The sequence below is a fragment of the Citrus clementina genome, unplaced genomic scaffold, assembly GCF_000493195.1.
Source record: "Citrus clementina cultivar Clemenules unplaced genomic scaffold, Citrus_clementina_v1.0 scaffold_9, whole genome shotgun sequence".
NCBI classification, from domain to species: Eukaryota; Viridiplantae; Streptophyta; class Magnoliopsida; order Sapindales; family Rutaceae; genus Citrus; species Citrus x clementina.
Genome location: NW_006261964.1, coordinates 621703 through 641744, shown reverse-complemented (window position 1 = coordinate 641744; position 20042 = coordinate 621703). Strand labels below are relative to the sequence as shown.

The 20042-nt window shown below is 35.1% G+C and overlaps 5 protein-coding genes across 9 annotated transcripts; 2 read left to right on the top strand and 3 right to left on the bottom strand.

Annotated features, from left to right (window-relative positions):
- Nucleotides 1-274: 274 nt before the first annotated feature.
- Nucleotides 275-4494, bottom strand: LOC112098512 (importin subunit alpha-4-like). The gene is made up of 10 exons (XM_024185044.1): nt 3960-4494; nt 3530-3626; nt 3352-3443; nt 3092-3223; nt 2804-2989; nt 2540-2703; nt 2223-2301; nt 1457-1585; nt 1081-1208; nt 275-812 (listed from the first exon to the last, which is right to left on the bottom strand). Exons 1-10 carry the CDS (start codon nt 4167-4169, stop codon nt 443-445), a joined length of 1587 nt encoding a protein of 528 aa, XP_024040812.1. The 5' UTR covers nt 4170-4494; the 3' UTR covers nt 275-442.
- A 2432-nt stretch (nt 4495-6926) lies between these two features.
- LOC18031497 (protein REDUCED WALL ACETYLATION 2) lies at nt 6927-11689 on the top strand. 2 transcript variants are annotated; one of them, XM_006419273.2, is made up of 16 exons: nt 6927-7292; nt 7391-7482; nt 7948-8091; nt 8206-8262; nt 8371-8443; nt 8927-9085; nt 9271-9420; nt 9507-9762; nt 9838-9953; nt 10114-10200; nt 10292-10380; nt 10475-10537; nt 10708-10764; nt 10919-11015; nt 11096-11251; nt 11377-11689. In XM_006419273.2, exons 1-16 carry the CDS (start codon nt 7260-7262, stop codon nt 11380-11382), a joined length of 1635 nt encoding a protein of 544 aa, XP_006419336.1. In that variant the 5' UTR covers nt 6927-7259; the 3' UTR covers nt 11383-11689. The 2 variants fall into 2 exon arrangements, with proteins under 2 accessions (XP_006419336.1, XP_024035189.1); XM_024179421.1 differs by having other exon boundaries at nt 7945-8091.
- A 73-nt stretch (nt 11690-11762) lies between these two features.
- On the bottom strand, nt 11763-14375 carry LOC18031674 (ER membrane protein complex subunit 6). 4 transcript variants are annotated; one of them, XM_006419271.2, is made up of 5 exons: nt 14236-14375; nt 13755-13876; nt 12913-13108; nt 12484-12503; nt 11763-12339 (listed from the first exon to the last, which is right to left on the bottom strand). In XM_006419271.2, the coding sequence occupies exons 1-5, from the start codon at nt 14353-14355 to the stop codon at nt 12309-12311; spliced, it is 489 nt and encodes a 162-aa protein (XP_006419334.1). In that variant the 5' UTR covers nt 14356-14375; the 3' UTR covers nt 11763-12308. The 4 variants fall into 4 exon arrangements, with proteins under 4 accessions (XP_006419334.1, XP_006419333.1, XP_006419335.1 ...); XM_006419270.2 differs by having other exon boundaries at nt 14240-14321; XM_006419272.2 differs by having other exon boundaries at nt 13755-13880; nt 14236-14315.
- A 163-nt stretch (nt 14376-14538) lies between these two features.
- On the top strand, nt 14539-17405 carry LOC18032139 (pentatricopeptide repeat-containing protein At3g48810). The gene is made up of 2 exons (XM_006419267.2): nt 14539-16824; nt 16926-17405. The coding sequence occupies exon 1, from the start codon at nt 14707-14709 to the stop codon at nt 16690-16692; it is 1986 nt and encodes a 661-aa protein (XP_006419330.1). The 5' UTR covers nt 14539-14706; the 3' UTR covers nt 16693-16824; nt 16926-17405.
- Nucleotides 17406-17838: 433 nt separating this feature from the next.
- LOC18031829 (desiccation-related protein PCC13-62) lies at nt 17839-19231 on the bottom strand. The gene is made up of 3 exons (XM_006419266.2): nt 18872-19231; nt 18539-18764; nt 17839-18376 (listed from the first exon to the last, which is right to left on the bottom strand). Exons 1-3 carry the CDS (start codon nt 19204-19206, stop codon nt 17999-18001), a joined length of 939 nt encoding a protein of 312 aa, XP_006419329.2. The 5' UTR covers nt 19207-19231; the 3' UTR covers nt 17839-17998.
- Between the last annotated feature and the right edge of the window lie 811 nt (nt 19232-20042).

The following is a 20042-nucleotide window of genomic DNA, read 5'->3' as shown; positions in this document are numbered from 1 at the left end:
AAAGTTTTCAATTTAGGATTTATTTATCTTCTGTCGTAATTGTTAAATATAGAAGTGTAGAATAAACCTTGTTTGCATTTGGCACATATTTTTAAGATATGCTTGATCAATCTCCAAACTATCTACCTATCTGTCTATATATATATATATTCCGAAAGACTCCTAACAACATTATAATTATACGAAATAATTTTAACTAATGTTGCTGGATTATTATAGAAAATACTTTTAAATAATAAAGTTATTAAATGAAAATCAAGCTTTTATGGTCCAAACAGAATGCAAAAAAAATTTAAATCGAGATGATTACACTGCAACAATTCATACAACAAAATCTGACCTCGAAATTTCAGTCTTAACCCTCAAATGTGAAACAGAAATAAAACCACATACCTGTTGAAGATGAAAAGAACACAAGGCAAAAACTATTTCTTGTATCATGTTAACTAAATTTGAATCCCTCAGAAGGAATATTAGGCTGGCCAGTTCCGAAATTGAATTCCGGGTTATTGCCATCTGGAATGTTTTGTTCATCGTCTTCTTCCTCCACCCAATACCTCTCTAGAAGCTTTACAGCCTTCTCATAGATCTCGTTGTTGTCATGGCTCTGCAGGTTCTCGATTTTGTCCAATCCATCACATTCGTCTATCATTTCTGAATAAACGTTGACTGTGGTACTGCCTGCTTCTTTGTCAGCTTCACCAATCTTTAGAATGTTTTCAAGGCCCTCTAAGCACACAGTCACGATCCTTGGATCTGGGCAGACGAGGAGATCACAGAGTGGCTTAATACAGCCTTGGCTCACCAAAAATCTGCAGAAACCACATCGATCAATTGTATTGTACATCATATAGATGCAAGAACCTTACATTGTCTAAGCTAACATTTTTCTTTACTACCATAGTAACATGGGTAAGTAGATGTCATCGACTTTACCATTCAAATAGGGTTTTGAAAAATATAAGAATGTCAAGAGAACCAAATGTAAAAGGGATGGGTGCAAGGATGCAAGTTACATATAAGAGTTCTCAGATGCGAGTGACATTAATATGAAAGGGATGGTAGCAAGCAAAGGCTCACTGAATCTGTTCTCGTGTACCACCAGATGTGGCATTAGAAATAGCCCATGAAGCTTCCTTCTTGACTTCAAATTCAGCATGTTGAAGCAGGTATACAAGAGGAGCAATAATGTTTGCCTCAATAACAGCCTGCTATAGAAAAAGTTGGACTTAGCAATTGTAATATAAGCATGTGGTACAGGGTTCAGAATTCCAGAATGAAACCAAAAACAGAACTTTGATGAACTTTTCCATGGTTCAGAATTTATTGTGGCTGACTATGTTTTTATGTTGGTCAGGTATAACGAACGCACAACATGTGTCTTAGTGAATGTTAATACAATAGGATCAAAATGCACTCAATGGTTTTAGGACAAAAATATGTTTCAGCACATCACCTGTATTTGACTTCGACTCCCAGCAGTTATGTTTGAAATTGTCCAACAGGCTTCTTTCTTGATGCTTTTCTTGTAGTTTTGAGTAAGAAGTTGGTAGAGACGAGGGAGCCCTTGGTTATCAATTACACACTGAAAAAGACACTTCATGAGTCAACCTTGTCATGAAGGAAAAATAATGTAAAGTAACAACAATTTGATCTTTACATAAATAATCTATATTCTCAATAACTCCTGTATACTTAATACAGCATTTGGTGCATGAGAAGAGTTTGAGGAAATATTGGACAAAAAGAAAGAGGAGACATTAGAGAGAAGATTGTTCAAACAGGCTAAACAATATTAAGATGAGGAACCAGATGCTATAACGCTCACCAGTAATTGAAGTACACAAGTGGCAATGTTTATAGATAGAAGTAGCAGGTTAAAGAGTGAAGGGGGCATAGGTGGAAGGGTCAGCTTTATATGCAAAAACTGTGTTCTCCCTGAAGTCCTCTTAACTCCCTTTCTGGTTCAATAACATCATCTCAAAAATATAATGAATTGACTTTTTTTTTCCCTTTAACAAGAACCATATTCTTTCAGTCCATGATGCATACGAAACATTTGGAGCTTGGCTTGCCCCCAATTTTTATTTCTCTCTTGCATTAATTATTAACCCATTTTGCTACCCATAAATCTCTCAACCTGTTTACCAGGTTTGAAGCTGGGAACTACAGCCAGTTTTAATTGAAATTTGATCATAATTCTAATAATGTACAATAAGTACCTGAGTCTGGGTATCATCACCGGTAACAATATTGCCCACAGTCCGAAGAGCAGGCACAAGGACTGTTGTTGATGAATGACTGAAGGAAAACAAATACATATTAGCAATAGTAACCTAATCCGAGACAAACAAACATAAAACTGTGTGTTCCCAACCTACAGAGAATCCATGGAATTTTAACAGTTCAGCCCCAAGAAGGCCCAGCTTCTCCATAAAAAGGAAAAAGATTTAGTTCACTGATTCTCCCATTGAATTTCAAAGCTGTTATGACATACAAAGAACAAGGTGGAAGTTAAAATAAAAATATGCCATCTTACAGAAGAAGCTCCACGAGTCTAGGACAAACTCCAGCCTCAATCACAGCCTGGATTTTATCATTTGTGCCATCGGAAAGGTAAGAAAGAGCCCAGCAAGCATCAGTAAGAACTTCCTCATCACTGGAGAAGATCAGGTGCTGCAGGGCTGCCAGTGCAGGTCTCACCTGAAGAAGAGGAGAACAATTTTTAAATATGGTAATATCATTGAGATTGTTCTAGGCTACCAAAAAATGAAAAAAAAAAAAGGTCATAAATTTATTTCACCTGATCAAATGGTGCTGGTGGCTTGCCACGGCAGAAATTTGATAAGGTCCAAGTAGCATTCCTTAGCATTGACAGTTTTGAGTGCTCATTCAACTGAGCCAACAATGGAATTAGTGCACCATGACTAAGAACAAGATCCCTACAACTTGGCGAATCACCAGCAACATTACCCAATGCCCATACAGCCTGCTTAGTCATTTGAGAGATGTCAAAGAAAACTCATGCACACTCCCAGATCAATTAATTATGAACCAATAAATCATACAACTACACAGAACTGGTATCCACCTGTTCTCGCACATCATCACTCGCAGAACCAAGGAGTTGCACAAACTTGGGTACAGCACCATGCTCAATAACAACCCGTGTGTGTTCCGATGTACCAGATGCAATATTGGTCAATGCCCAAGCTGCCTCAAACTTAAGGAAAAATAAAAGTCAGATGCAACAGTGTCCAATGGTTCTAAATTGAGTCAGTAAAAGTCCCACAAAGCAAATAAAAAATAGTATGGAATAATAACATAAACAATCTTCACTAAAGTCCATACTTGCAATTGAGGCAGATCATGCCCATCAAGGAACTCTACAAATCGAGGCACAACACCTGCTCTGATTACCTCCTCAATCGGAGGGCACCGCTCTGCACATTCATTTTCACTAACTTCAACAATAAAATAAATACACAGCTGCACCAGAAATATAAATAAAAGGAAAAAAGTTACAGACCTATTGATAATAGCTTTCTGAATTGAGTAGTTGCTTCCAATTGCAAGCCACTATTTTCAGACAGTACTCCTTGCACCATTGAAGGTATACTTTCCAACTGTAGTGATCATGCAAATTAGAACTATACAGAATAAATTATTACAGTTAATTCTAGTCTACGAACACACCCAACGTAAGACCAAAAATCAAACCGTACGATCAAAATTTATAATGCATCAATAGGATCACATTTCAATTAAGCCGTATTTTTTCAATTGCAACTGAGAGAACCATTCATTCAAACAATTAAAGTTTTTTGTTCTTCTTTTAAGCTAAATCACAAGTACTAACCAGTTCAATTAAGTATTGAATGTCAACGTAAATTTCACTGAACCCAAACAGGGGAAAAAAAAGATGAGAAAAAAAAAGAAGGAAAAATCAAAGTCTTAACCTTTTTCTCAATCGAAGCATTGGCTTCAGTTACAGGCTGAGACTGAAGTATAAGCCCTTCTCTGCGTTTCTTCAAAAGACTATCTTCTCTTTTATTCTTCCGAATTTCGACCAAATTGTCCTCTCTTCTTCGTCGAGCTTCATCTGCATCAACCCCAGTCTTGTACGATTTCTTTCGCACTTCAGTTCTAGAACCGGGCCTCAGCGACATTGCTACTTTGCTTTTGTGTGAAACTCTGTATATTTGCTTTGTGCTTTATATGTTCGATGAAATGCCCAAAAGAGAGACAGACGGAAAAAAGGGCAATAATTGTGTGATGAATTATAAGATGCACATGATGGAAATATGCACTCTATTGCCCTCCATAACCCAATTGCTGGTTTTTCTTATTATCTTTATGCCAATTTGGTGTGCTAAAAAGGTGTACTCAGTAAGGTAGCAAGTGAGTGTCGTGAAAATTGTTTTGATTAATGTTGAGGAATCGGCTTCTAACGGAGCATCACATGTATGTACAGACAAAAGTACCAAAACAACTTGTTTGATTTGATTTTTTTTTTTTTTTTTGTCTTTCCCTTTTATTTATTTGTTTTTAAACAAATCCTTCTTTAAAAATAAACATAACCTGTGTTGTTTAATGTCTCTACTCTCTAATGATTGGAAGATATCCTTCAAATTTTTATGAGCAGATTGGCCTTGTTTTGCGTTTACATATATATGAATTTTGCTATATAAAGTTATCTATGTAAGAATTTTGATATATTTCTAACCGTAATGTATTTTATGTGAGTGGAATGAATAACTAAAATAAGGTCAGATATTTTTCTATAAATAGAGAGAGTATAACGCAATTTAAAATCATCACTTGTGTTAGTGAATACCTGAAATATGACAAGTAAAGAAGGTACAACGCAACTTAACTTCACAATATATATTAGTGAATAACCAAAACATAACCGTATGTTTTTTGTTTTTTGTTTTTTTTACAAACAGATAAGGTACAATGCAACTTGAGTTTATCATGTATGTTAATATACAACCAAAATAGATTGGATTTTTTTTTTTTATTATAAATGGAATATATACAACTCAACTTGAGCAAAAGATGACCTATCAATGCTTAATTTTGGGTTTAGTCTTATGCAAGATATTGTGTTAAATAACTTAGTGATTATGTTCGATAAACATACAAATAATATGGCTCTAGGGACACTTAATCGAGTGGCTTTAAGAATTTTATTTTGTTGGTCACTTGAGTTTGAGTCTTGAGGAAGGCAGGGTCCAAAACATTAACTTGAACTTTGCCCTTTCCCCTGCCCTAAAAAAAATACAAACACTATACAGTTACTAACTAATTTATACTACCTCAAATATATTGTAAATTTTCACATCTCGAAAAGTGTAAATATTAATAATTTTTTTTTCAAAATCATCATTTTAAATTAAAAAGATCAAGTTAAGGAACACACCCTTTAAACCCAGCAAAATTCTTTGCAATATTACTGCCGTACAAATATGAGTAGGGCTTTTGACACCCCTTAAATTCCTAAAAAAAATCTCTCTTTAATTGAAACCCAAATAACTGAAGATAAATTAATTACTTTTTTGTTTTGAACGAAAATTCAATTAAACACTTAAATAAATTATTTTTCAATAATTTTTTATGTTTATATTTTAACTAAAAATATTTTTTCTAAGAAACCTTTTAAGAATTAATAATTATGGAGATAGAAATTATGTAACAAAAAAATAATTTAAGATTTTAAAATTTGTATATATTTATAAGTAAAAACTTAAAATAGATACTCTTTTGATTTCTGGGTAAAATTTAATGATAAAATGATTAATTTAAACATATATTTAGTATTTTATAAATTAAGCTAAGGTAATTTATGAAATAGAATTTAAAGGGGTGTGGTAAGGATTTTTAAGGCTGTTAACGCTCCCTTCGACAAATAGAAGGCCTATTTTCATCGGCCTTATTGGCCCAAGTAGAAAGCTGCAATGGGACTTACAAAGGCCCAAAGAGAAAGTCTAAAATTCGAGGCCCGCCTGATTGCAACATCCTGTGCCTATTTCGAGCCATAATGGCGATCGCATCGGTGATCATTACTCATTAGCGAAATCATTGTCGGTGACGTCAACACGCTCTTCAAAACTTGCCGACAGCTCACCGATTAAGATTTACTGAAACGTGGCACTTTTCAATAAGTCCATTGCACAATTTAGTGCCCAGAAAGTATTCCTGAGCCATCCCACAGGCTAATCTCGCCCTCACTTCCATCGTAATTTCGTTTTTCTTTTTTTAATAATTATATTTATTTTAAAAAAATAGAGAAAGACAGGTAAAATTAAAATCTAAGTTAATTTTTTAATCAGTTTATCTCTTCAAGCATTTAAATTTTTAGTGGCTAAATAAATAAATTTACATGAAAGTTACTCGTTCAAATCGTGAGGCTATTATAGTATCATTTAATTTTAAATTAATTATTTATAAATATGTCAAGATAATTTATTTACGATCAAGGAATACTTATTAAACAGTAGATGTATATTGAGAGATTAATTCTTGAGTGTAGATTATTTATTTAGAGCAACACATTATGAGTAAAACTATGAAATATCAATTTTTTGTTATTAAAGAAAAAAAAAAAAGAAATTACGATTAAGCTACTATTGTAAATTAATCTGCTTTTTCAGATTGCTATAAATTCCTCTAATAAAAATGTTTGCATGTTAAGATTGCTTTTATTGAATTTAATTATTTTTTTTATCTTCCCGCTTTCAGTCAATTATAGGTCTAATTACATTCTTAATTACTCAAAGGTCTAAAACGAAAGAAAAGGAGGGAAATGTTCATTGAAGCCAAGAGGTTGACACGTCAACCACCGCTATACTCGAGATTGATTATCAAAAAAGAAAGGAATTCCGATTCCGTGTAGCACATCATCTTCATCATCGTCCACAATCACATCCTACATCCTCCATCCGACGGCCAGAAACAATCGGGACCCACAGGATGATTTTATGATTTAGTGAAAAATACTGATTTCATAAAATAGAAAACAGAACACCGATCCGCCAACTAACCGCTCAAAGCAAAAAGCCTCTCATTCTGTATCACTCTTCTTTGCTTCTGATAAGATTTTTGAACAAATCTCGGCCATTGATCTGACATTACGAGTTACCGGATTTGTATCAGATCTGATCGAAATTCGAAGCATAAACTGAAAGTGAAATGCGCTTTAGTTTAGTTTAGTTTAGTGTTAGTCCTGTGTTGTGTTCAATTCAATTTTGCCGAAAATGACGATCTCTAGTCCTATCACTCCCAGTCAGGTACGCGCCAATGCGTTGTCGTTTTGAGCTTCTTTCGTTTTCTTGCGGATCTTGTGCTCACTCATGCTTAAGTTTCAATGTTTAACGAACTGCCGCAGGTTTCGTTTTTCCTTGGATTAGTCCCGGTGCTCATTGCTTGGCTTTATGCTGAGTATTTGGAGTACAAGAAAAGCTCATTGCCTACTAAAGTGTAAGTTAAATAAATCATTTATGTATGTATGAGCTTATGTTTGTATGTGTGTATCCAGGTACTAAGCATGTTTATATATTTATATTTCATGGATTTGAATGTATTCATGCTCATATGAGTTCATATATAATATTTTGTTATATGTGTTTTGTCTGTGTTACAATTGATGATGTGTTAGGATTGGTGCTATTGCAATTTATCAGCAAGCACTTGATGTTTGATTCTTTTGAGATCTGATGACACTAGGGCTTATATTCTTTTGATTAATTATTATTGTATTTTCAAGCTTCGGTGAACTTTTTGTGTTTGGTTAATTCCATGCAGCTATCTAGCACATTGTGTGATAAAATGTGATGATCATCAAGTTAAGTGGAATATAGTTTGCATTTAGTTGAATTGGCTAAACTACCTTATTATTATTAGGGTTATCTTTTTGTTTACTGAAGTTGCTAGTTCTGCTAGTAGGCACTCTGATGTTAATTTGGTTGAAGTGGGAATGGGAGAAGGGACAGTGAGAGAAGATGACAGAGCCGTTTTATTGGAAGGTGGTGGTCTTCAGCCTGCTTCTCCGAAAGCTCGGAGTTCATCTGCATTTTCTCCTATATTCAGGTTTTTGAAAAACAACCATCGACCCCTTGGCTTTTCTTCCCCTCATTGGTGGTTGAGTATTAGTTTATGCTTGCTTGGTTTTACTTGTTAGCTGTTTCTGTGGCTTGTGTTTAGATTCCTTACGATGGATGAGTCATTCTTGATTGACAATCGATTGACCCTTAGAGCTATGTAAGTAACTTATATTCCATATTTCATTTTTGTAAATGTTTAACTACCCTGATTTGCATCGGTAAATCAGAATGCAATTTTCTTCTTTTTTCCCTCTCTCTTTAACAGATCTGAATTTGGTGTCCTTCTGGCATACTTTTACATATGTGACCGAACAGATGTCTTTGGTTCGTCAACAAAGGTGAAGTTGATGATTTTTTTCTTCTCCGACTTCTTTAGGCCATACAATCCTTAATGTGGGATTTTTTTTTTTTTTTGGTCGGCTAATGAGAACTTTAGAGTCTTTAATCATACAAGAAATATTGAGTTGTAAATAACAATTAATTGAAGTCAAATTTCAACAAATATACAGAATATGATACTATGTGGTCTTTTGATTTCACCCCAGGAATTCTCTTAAACTGCGTTTATATTTGTTTATATGATGCTTTTAATCCTTCAAAATTATTTGTGAACAAGTTACTGGCAAGAAACATTGAATTTCCCTGTGAAATCTAAGTCATTTTGGTAATCTACGTTTCTAATTCAATGAAATTGCAGTGAAAATGGAATGGGGTCTGTTCTAGATAATTATGTGCCATCCAAGATTTAGTATTAGTTGATTCATTTACAGTTTTTAGGGTTGCTCATTAGGTTATATTCTTAACCATCATCTGCTGTACAGAGTTTCAATCGGGATCTTTTCTGGTTTCTTTACCTCCTTCTCATCATTGTTTCTGCTATAACTTCGTTCAAGATACATCATGATAAGTCACCATTCTCCGGGAAATCCATACTTTATTTGAATAGGCATCAAACTGAGGAGTGGAGAGGTTGGATGCAGGTTTGTTTATTTTTCTCCCTTCTTTTGTCAAGATATGCTTGTTTTCATATATTGGATGAAATATTTGATAATGTTCCTCCGAATGCTTCTCCGGCACACAGCTCTGGACATACGCAGGTTAGGGTTCTTATATGTCTCTTGCAATACCATTATCAGTGTTCTTACTCTTTCTTCTTGACTTACAGGTATTGTTTTTGATGTACCATTACTTTGCTGCGACAGAAATTTATAATGCAATTAGAATTTTCATTGCTGCATATGTTTGGATGACTGGGTTTGGTAACTTCTCATATTACTACATTCGCAAAGATTTCAGTATTGCTAGGTTTGCACAGGTATAAGCTCCCTGAACAATGAAGGTTGCTTCTTCGAGTTCCACCCATCGTTAATCTGCTTCTAACTGTTACTGTTTCTTGTGCAGATGATGTGGCGGCTTAATTTTTTGGTCTTATTTTGCTGCATTGTCCTTAATAACAGTTACATGCTCTACTACATTTGTCCCATGCATACTCTGTTCACTCTCATGGTCTATGGGTCACTTGGTATTCTAAACAAGTATAACGAGATTGGATCAGTCATGGCTGTAAAATTGAGTGCCTGCTTCTTGGTGGTTATTCTAATATGGGAAGTTCCCGGAGTGTTTGAATTGATTTGGCGCCCATTTACTTTCCTCGTTGGTTAGTAACTTTCCAAAAGCTTTATTTTCTTGTAAAAGTTTTAGACCTCACATTGACCTAAATATAGTGTTGCAGCCTATACTGATCCAGCGAAGCCGACATTGCCTGTCTTGCATGAGTGGCATTTCCGCTCAGGTCTTGATCGTTACATATGGATAGTGGGGATGATATATGCCTATTACCATCCCACTGTAAGTATTCAATTCATGTGTTCCACTGAAAAAAAAAGTTTAAAAAATTAATGTGATGTAAACTTTAGTTCTTGAAATGGTGAATTTCAATGTGAAAAGATCTCTCTGGACTTGTCTTTCTTTGCATCAAGGATTATATGATAGTTAATTGTTATCATAGGTTGAAAAATGGATGGAGAAACTAGAGGAAACAGAAGTCAAGCTCCGAATATTAATAAAATCAGCTATCGGATTGCTGGCCCTAATGGTATTGTATTTCATTTTTCCTTTTTTCCAAGTGAAAGCTCGTTTCTTAACGGACAGAAATTTAATGCAAATAATTCTCATGGAATTTGTAGGTTGGATTTTTGTGGTTCGAGTACATATACAAATTGGATAAAATTACTTACAACAAATACCATCCTTATACGTCGTGGATTCCAATTACGTACGTGTCACTTTTCTTAGATCTGTTGAGAGTACATTCATATTTTCAATAACTAATGTTATGTACTTAACGTCTCACAAATATTTTTTATCAGTGTCTACATTTGCTTGAGAAACATCTCTCAGAATGTCCGCAGCTACAGTTTGACACTCTTTGCGTAAGTAACCTATAAGTTCTATAATCTGTCCCTTTTCCCCCCTTTACATAAGCCACATATTTGTCGCACCATACGGAACAATCTAGATATTTTCATGCATTTTGTCTGATTTCTTATTTATTATCTTTGAAAGATTTCTTTTTCTTACTTATCAATCATTTGTTTACTAGATGGCTTGGGAAGATAACATTGGAGACCTACATCTCGCAATTCCATATTTGGTTAAGGTATGCTGAAGCTGACTTCTAATTGTTTGCTAGACTTGTTTGGGTCTTGTTTCTTCCATTTGCAAATTTTTACTTGATGCAATGATTTTAACTAGATGATATTTCACTTCTAGAAATCTTCATTTCTTGAATTTAATTTCCTTTGAACTTGCAGATCCTCAGTTCCAGATGCACAACCAAAATTGTTGCTTTCACTGATCCCTGACTACCCATTGTTGAATTTTATGCTCACTACTGCTATTTACATTACTGTAAGCGAAAAAATGGTTGTAGTTTAAAAGCTTGAGAATATCTCGTATCACTCATGCATTGATTTTTTGCTTGCTTGCAGGTCTCTTACAGATTATTTGAGCTAACAAATACATTAAAAATAGCATTTGTGCCCGGCAAAGATGACAAACGCCTGCTTCATAACTTGATTTCAGCAGCTATCATCTTTGGTGTTCTATACTCTCTGTCTTATATTTTCTTGAGAGTCCCTCAAATGGTAGGATTGATTTCTTTTAAGCATTTACGGATTCCCTTTTTTCCTTTTCTTTTTTGACGATTTTGACTTGGTAAGATAAGTGTGATGTGGTTTATTTGACTCTTTTCCTGACCCATAATTTGCAGGTCTGATAATATAGAATGTAAAAATATAAGGCCACAAGCTTCTGCGTCAGCTTTCTGTCCCGCTGATGTAGAGTCTATTTTCTGAGGAAAAAGTTTTCACGTGCACACAAGACAAACTGTAAAACGGATTCATTGATGATTTCACTAGGTTCATGATGTGAAATTGTGTCAAGTTTACCGAGTCGTTATTCCAGACATCTATTGTATAGGAAAGCAGTATGTTACCTCCAAATCAAATGGAGGGGTCGATTTTTGCAACACTCATTTACCACAACAGCAGCCAAAAGTGATATAGCATTGCCATTATGGTGCAGTCAGCAGTGTCTAAAATAAGTTTGCGGTTCTATTATGCTTGTTTTACTTGAGATTATCGGCCTAAGCTGCTTGGCGTCGAATTTATGAGATCTAAATCGAAGCATCCAACCATTTTCATTTTCACTTTGTGGGAATGCTACAGGAACGTCTTTATGAAACCAATGATAGTTACTGCTTGGTGTCGTATGGTTCAGGATGCAGATTTAGTACTCCAATTATGTAATCTCCGCAATACTTCAATCGTTGATACTGACTTGTTTTTTGTTTTTTTCTTTTTCTTGAACAAGTTAATACCGACTCTTGATGTTGCATTGTTGGATTCTGCAGCTCATCATATGTATGGAGCAGGCTTCTTTACCGTGTGAAACCGAAACATTGGAAACTGATTGATGACCCCAAATTAAAACGAATAGGGAGAAAATATAGAAGAGGAGAGAGAAAACCCAACACCAGTAACAAATTCACTCACGGGCCGGAGAAAATGAGAGCCCCGAAAAAGAAATTCCATCTCTATTTTTTCACCTTAATCAGAAAACTAAACAAACTTTCATCGGTTTTTAAGCTACAGAAAATACAACGAAACTGTCTCTAGAAGCAGCTCGGCTTTCCTTCCATCCTCAGAATATATGCACGATGTCATAAGCAAATCTGTATTTAAGTTAAAGAAAGTAGCTGCTGAAACATAGAAACGAAAGCAAGAATAAATAGAACAAACCATATGATAAAAATGTATACTAGTTTGATTAGTAGTGTCAACCCAGTTCTAAGTATTTTGAATTTTTTGAAGGATACGTCCAGAACAGCACGAACGACTGCAAATATATATAAATTAAGAAGTTAGTTGGCTAAAATAACTAAAGAAGCAGAAACCAAGAGAAGATTATTATCCACACAGTTAAATGCATTGTTGTAATCTATTATTGCACATGTGACGAAAAAGTGTTCAACACCAATCCTTGTTTTAATGAATATAATTTAATGAATATATAAGAAATTTAAACATTTTTGTTTAGACCCTGTAAGTCTATCTAAGCTAACTTAATAGATGCTAACAGGGAGAATCAACAAAATAGAAGCAGAAAGCAGTAACTTCAAAAAGTAAAATATTCACCATAAATACAAACAGCTATAACAGTGTGGAGCCCGTGCAAAATGGTAATATATGCTTTTAAGAAAATGAAAAATGAAAAAAGAAAACCAATAGGAGGTAGAGAAGCATACCATAAGGCCACCCAGAAAGCCATCGAGTAGAATACGATTCCATGAGTCAAAGTATGAATGAACTGAAAACTTTGCCTTGGCCATGAGACAAACTGAAGTAATTGCCATGATGAGAAAATAAAATACGAACCCCATTAAGCCAGTGAATCCCAAAATTCCAGCAATGACCCCTCCGATGATAGACAAAAATGTACGGCTGCAATAAGATAAAAGCTTAGGTTTCCTGTATTGACACAGAGCTGTAAATTACCATACACCTTAAGGTAATTAATAAAGTTTAATAAGTTGGAATGGGTGTTCTACTGGTAATTAAATATGTAATGGCCAATGGTCCTGATAGTGTAATAGTTCATAATATGTTCAATGATCCTTAACTCCTTAATTACCAAGATCTTCTCACAGTCGTTCTCTTTCAACAATGAGCAGTTCCCTTCCATGAAGTTAAAAATATAACCTGTTATACAATCCGTTTATTCCACATGAACCTCAAATGTTCCCCTGTTCTACATTATCTAAAAGTATTGGATAATACTTACTTAGAATAGGCTGCACAATAAGCATTAAACTTCAAATTTATCCAGAATGAATCTGAGACTAGGCTGCATAATATGCCCTATAAATCTTTATCCAACTAGAAGTAACCGCTAAAAAAAACCTATAATCATGATCCCATTCCAACGTTAAGAATTCTCAAGTAAGTTGAAGCCGACTTTAAAGACCTCTCATCACCCTATCCTCTCCAACCGTCTCTCACAGGATATACACAGATCTCGCATTCCTCATTGCTATAACAGAAAACATAATCACTCAATTTCCCATCACGGACACGAAACAAAACAAACCTGTAGTAGATAACTTTCATGTTGCTCTGCAAATTCTCGGCATTGAATATTTGCAAATCATTCGAGACGTCATTGGACTTCTTACCAGCAACTGAATCACTGTGAGTAGCCATATCTTCCACCTAGCAGACAATGCAACTATAATTATCGAATCACATATAAAATAAATCATTAAATCATTACCTAGATACCATTTTAACTAATAACAACAATGAATAAACTGATCATGCTCTATGAAATTCAAATTTTCAAAAAGCGCATCTTTTTATAATTTATAACCGAAACCTTAAATAGATTCACAGCTTTGCAGACTTCAATTGCCTATAACTTAAACTTAAATTTGAATTTGGATTTCATGAATTTTGAAACGGATCTAATAATTAAGATTCATAACACAAAAGTTCGGGAAAAAGAAATAAGAAACTGATAAAACAAAAGCAGATAAAAAAATCACAAATCGTAATAAAAGGACAAAATTTACCCACGAAATCGGAGAACACGAGATACTTTCAATACTTTGCTGCTGAGAATTAATGAGTCTCGAGTCCTTGTTTTTATTGTCTGTTGTGTTTTTATTTAGACGTCGTTGATTCGTGCTCATTCAGAAGAGGTTATTTTCAATAGTCCCTGTTGTTTTATAAAATAATAAATTAGTCGATCGCAATTTCACGTACCTTAAACTAGTCCCACTGAACGACGTCGTACGCTCTCTTTTTTTTTGGTTGAAAAGACAGTTACGCCCTTCCCTCTAACTCCTTTCCCTTCCACTGGTCTGATTCTTTGAAGTTTTGGCACCACCAACTTAAAAAATCAAGACTGATTCACAAGGTACGTAAATTCTTTTTCCAGAAATATTTTTACTTTTCAAGTTTTGCCTGTTGCGAAGGTTTTAGATTCTGAATTATTGAATTAAAGTTTCAATTTCTTGAGCTCTTTGTTATATGAATAAACAATGTACTTAAAGAAAGGATGTTCATTGATATTAAAAACTCAAAAACCCTCGATTCCTTTTGTACTAAACACAAACCCAATTCCAAATTCAACTAATGACGAAAATAAATATACCCATGTTGATGAATTTCGTGTTAGTAAAAGATTAAGACAAGAGCCGAACATAGCTTCAGCTTTAAACTACTTCAAGTCAATAGCCAACTCAAATACATTCAAACACACAGCACTAACATACCAAGTTATGATTGAAAAACTTGGTGAAAAATGTGAAATTGATGGAGTTCAGTATCTTTTGCAACAAATGAAGGTAGAGGGAGTTAGCTGTAGCGAGGGTGTTTTCGTTAGTGTTATAAATTCTTATCGGCGAGTGGGGTTGGCTGAGCAGGCACTGAAAATGTTTTATAGGATTAGGGAATTTGGTTTGAAGCCAACAGTAAAGATTTATAATCATATTTTGGACGCCTTGTTAGCAGAAAATAGGTTTTCAATGATTAATCCGATATATAGTAATATGAAGAGAGATGGAATGGAGCCAAATGTCTTTACTTATAATATTCTTTTGAAGGCATTGTGTAAGAATAATAGGGTTGATGGGGCTTATAAATTGCTTGTGGAAATGGGCAATAAAGGGTGTGCTCCTGATGCAGTGAGCTATACTACAATAGTATCTTCGATGTGTAAGCTTGGACAGGTGGAGGAAGCGAGGGAGCTTGCAATGAGATTTGGATCGGGTGTGTCTGTTTATAATGCTTTGATTAATGGGTTGTGCAAAGAACATAGAATTGAGGAGGCATTTTGGTTGTTATGCGAAATGGTGGATAGGGGAATTGACCCTAATGTAATTACTTATTCTACGATTATCAGTTCTCTGTGTGATGTTGGGAATGTGGAGACGTCTCTTGGTATTTTGGGTCAGATGTTTGTGAGAGGATGTAATCCTAATATCCACAGCTTTACTTCCTTGCTGAAGGGCTATTTATTGGGAGGAAGAACACACGAAGCCAGTGATCTGTGGAACAGGATGATTAGAGAGGGATTCTTGCCAAATGTTGTTGCTTATAGTACCTTAATACATGGTCTATGCTCAAATGGAAGTATGGATGAGGCTGTATCTGTATCCTATCAAATGGAGGAAAATAGCTGCCCTCCAAATGTGACCACATATAGTGCTCTTATTGATGGATTTGCAAAAGCTGGTAATCTTCTTGGTGCATCACAGATATGGAACAGGATGATAAGTAATGGTTGCAGCCCAAATGTTGTGGCATATACCTGCATGGTGAAGGTCCTTTGTCAAAATAATATGTTTCACCAAGCTCACTCTCTTATAGAAAAAATGGCTTTCGAAAATTGTCCTCCTAATACAGTTACATTTAATACATTTATCAAAGGTCTATGTGGCTGCGGAAGAGTAGACTGGGCAATGAAATTGCTTGATCAAATGAAGCAATATGAATGTTTGCCTAATATCACTACTTATAATGAGCTGCTGGATGGTCTTCTTAGAGTAAACAGAGTAAAAGAAGCTTTTGAGCTTGTCACAGAGATAGAAAAATGCGGGATTCAGCTAAATATAGTGACTTATAATACCATTTTGCATGGAGTTTGTCGTGCTGGTATGGTGGTGGAAGCTTTCCAGTTACTGGGGAAAATGCTGATAGAGGGGACGAAGCTGGATGCTATTACATTCAACATAATAATCTATGCCTATTGCAAGCAGGGTAAAGTTAATAATGCCATTCAACTTTTGGACAGAATTAGAGGAGGAGGAGAGTGGAATCCAGACATAATATCATACACTAGTCTCTTATGGGGCATCTGTAATTCGGGTGGCATGCAAGAAGCCTTTATTTATCTTCAAAAGATGTTAAATGAAGGGATCTGCCCTAACTTTGCCACATGGAATGTGCTTGTCCGGAGTTTATTTAGCAACTTAGGTCATTTGGGGCCAGTTTATATTCTGGATGATATCATGGCTAACAAGTAACTCTTGGAGTTTGAGTGTTTCTACAGAAGCCAAATAGTCAATCAAATTTTTCAGCATCTTTAAAATGCACACAAATTTTTATGTGCTGAATGGAGTTTCTACGAGGCAACTGCATGCGTCTTCAATTGTCAGGTACATGGGAAATAAGTACTTAGCCTGGATTTTTTTTCTTTTTAACATTCATGCACACCAGTCCTCTACAGTCCTCAAATTTCTTTCTTTAATTTTTGTAGTTGAAAGAGAAAAAGTGGTGAATGGGGGAGGCATCAAAGTCCCTGTGTGCATACACTTGCAAATTCAGATACACCAAATCCTCTACATGGATCAGTCGTGCTGAATAATCAAGCCAAACTGTTAACTGTCCCTGATCCCCAGTTACTTGTTCCAAATTATGTGTGGTCAAGGCGAACACACATTGGTGAAATTCTAATATTCACAAATCTTGTAAGATTCTTGGTCAATTTGTCGCAGTTTCTTGCTAGCAGATTCATCTCCATTTCTTTGATCTAACAATAGATGCCGTCTATATTATGACCAGCAACCACAGTTTCAGCAAAGACTCTTTAATAGATAGTTGTATTTATCAATCCAACAAGTTTCCTATAGATTACAGAATATGAAATACATTTAGAGGGAGGAATTATATCATTGTTGCTCAATAGTTTTTTTTCCTCTCTCTCTCTCTCTCTCTTTTATGTTTAGTATGTATGTTGTTAAGGTTTTTATATGAAATGTTTTAATTTTGTTACAGTGCACCTGCATAAAAATTACATACACTGTATAATATTTCATACTTCCATAAGTTTTTTTTTTTTTTTTTCTTGTTTCTCTTCTCCGTCTTCTTTTCTTTGAATGCCTTGAAGAGCACAAGTTTGATGTAAAAAACAACATAATCTGATTATGTTGCTTGCGAATGAACCTTGGTCTGTAACCAATCGGGTTTTAAAGCCTCTTTACAAAATCAACAAGCATTAATTAGCCTTTTCTTTTCTTTATCTTGTTATTCTTATGAATTGACATTCGATGTTAATGTTCCAGAATTACAATGCCATTTACACGGGTTTAATATTTTCTTGAAAGATCTCTGAGATGAGGGCTTGACATAACGATTGCATATATTCAAAAGGACACAAAATTGCTCTCTTTTATTTTCATTTGATTGGCACAAGAAACACCTTACCTCATGAAGCTAGAGGAGCAAAGAAAAGAAATGAAACTCCCTAATTATTCATCTGGGCAAAGGGAAATACAGTCCAAACAAACAAATCTAAAAAGATAAGAGGCAATTTCAATCCCAGGCTCCATATTAAGTTGTGTGTAGATGAGATCCTGCAATACGACCATTAGCTCCATTTGGAAAAAATCCTCCAGGGATACCTTCATGGCCACCACCATAAACAATCCTTAGAATTTCTTCGGGAGTCCTATCAAATGCAATTGAGTATTCATTTCCAGCTAGCACATTGCCTCTGATCTTCCTTTCAGTTCCGTGGAACTTTGGAACAAGAAGGCCTTCATCTTTTAGTCCTGAACGTCCAAGATTATTTCTCATCTGTGAAATTTTGTTTGTGAATGCTGCAACCGGTATCCCATATGGATGCACTTTCTCATTTGCTTTTTGATATAGCAACGTTCTGATTATTGCATCTTGCCCTGATTTCACACCCAAAAGACCTGCAGCAAGCTGATAGTACAGCCATGCAATACACACATTAGACACATTTATAGCAATGCGTTCAACAATTAAAACATCAAGGGGTTCGACTTCGAATCTCGCTCACATCAGGATTTGGTTTATAATCTAAATTGAAGTATATTTGTTCAGGTTATGTATATTAAGGCATACCCTTTTGGAAGCAGAGCCTTGGAGGTGTGGATTTGAACCAACATAACCAGTGAGTGCAATATAAGGAATAAGATACGATGCAATGAGGAAATTGCTGCTGCTGGCATAAGGATCAAAAGGAGGATTCAAAGGCTCCCCAAATGCTTTATCAATCACTTTTGCAAATGATCTTGCACTCAAATCCAACAATGGCCTTGGAAATCCCCTCACTGCATTCTTTATAGCCCTGCACATGTATCAAGAAAATGAAGTTTTATTCAACTATTGATACAAATGAACAAATAAAGCACAAGAATTTTGAACATAAAGAAAGTTCAAGGAAGAGTTTGAAACCTTAGGTGGCCAACTTGTTGCCAGCCAAATTGCAAGGCAATATCTTGAGTGAAAGGATCAAGATTGGCCTTTCTGGCACCAATGGGAGCTGGACCTCCCATTGTTAAACTTGGTGCAATTCTGTCCAAGCCATGACCCATTGAACCAAACAGAAAGAACTCAGCTCCCAAATACTCTAAATTCAATGGGAACTCTAGAAGATCAACATCACCCCGTGGAACTGATGATGTGCCACGATCAATGACACTCTCAATGAGAAGCTCAATAGAGCATGAGCCTGGAACTGGAAGCAGGAGCAAGATCAATGAAGCAAAAACAGAAGCAAAAATAGCCATTGGATTTTTCCCTTCAACTTTTTTATGCAAGTTATGTGTTCTATCCTCTTCACAAACAAAAGCAGTATTTATATAGATGTTTTACAGCAGAGTCTTGAATTTATGAAAGGACAGTGAAGCAAGGATAGGGAGGTGCCACGTGGGTTTAAATATGATCTCAACAGTACTGACTGAATCAAGTGGAGATATTGCAGGGCAGGTTTGTGTCTATTAATGGAAGTTGACTTTGCATGATGACCGATTTTTTTTTTTTTTTTTTTTTTAACGAGTCAACAGAAATTTCATTTATCATATGAGATAATGATACAAAGATGTTGATCACAAAGAATTCGATTAATGTCCTTTTGATCCGTTACTGAAAATAAATGAGGCAAACCATTGAAAGCTTATTGACGAAGAAGTAAATAATATATTTGTTTATATTTTTGTTCCCGAATGTATAACAAGACTGCTGAGGTGAAATTATTTTAGCATTGATTTTTACTTAAATATATATTCAAACGCCAAGAGATTTTATAAATTGAACCAACTCTCTGAGTGATCCAAATTAAATATTTTGCATTAACTTGAAGAGATTCCACTTCAGAGTTCTCGTACCATTCCACTTGTGCTGCTGCGCACATATACATTCTTTTAAGAAATTAATTAATTCGAATATTCGGAATTGTTGTAAGATTCCTTGTGCCAGATTTTTGCTGGCAGATCATCCCACCGATTCTAACATGAGTTATTCTATGTGTATTAATTTGATAAGCTTCACACAGAAGAAACTCAACAGCATTTTCTAACACCATAATCTAATTTTGTTAACTTCTAAGGTGATGTGTTGGTATTGA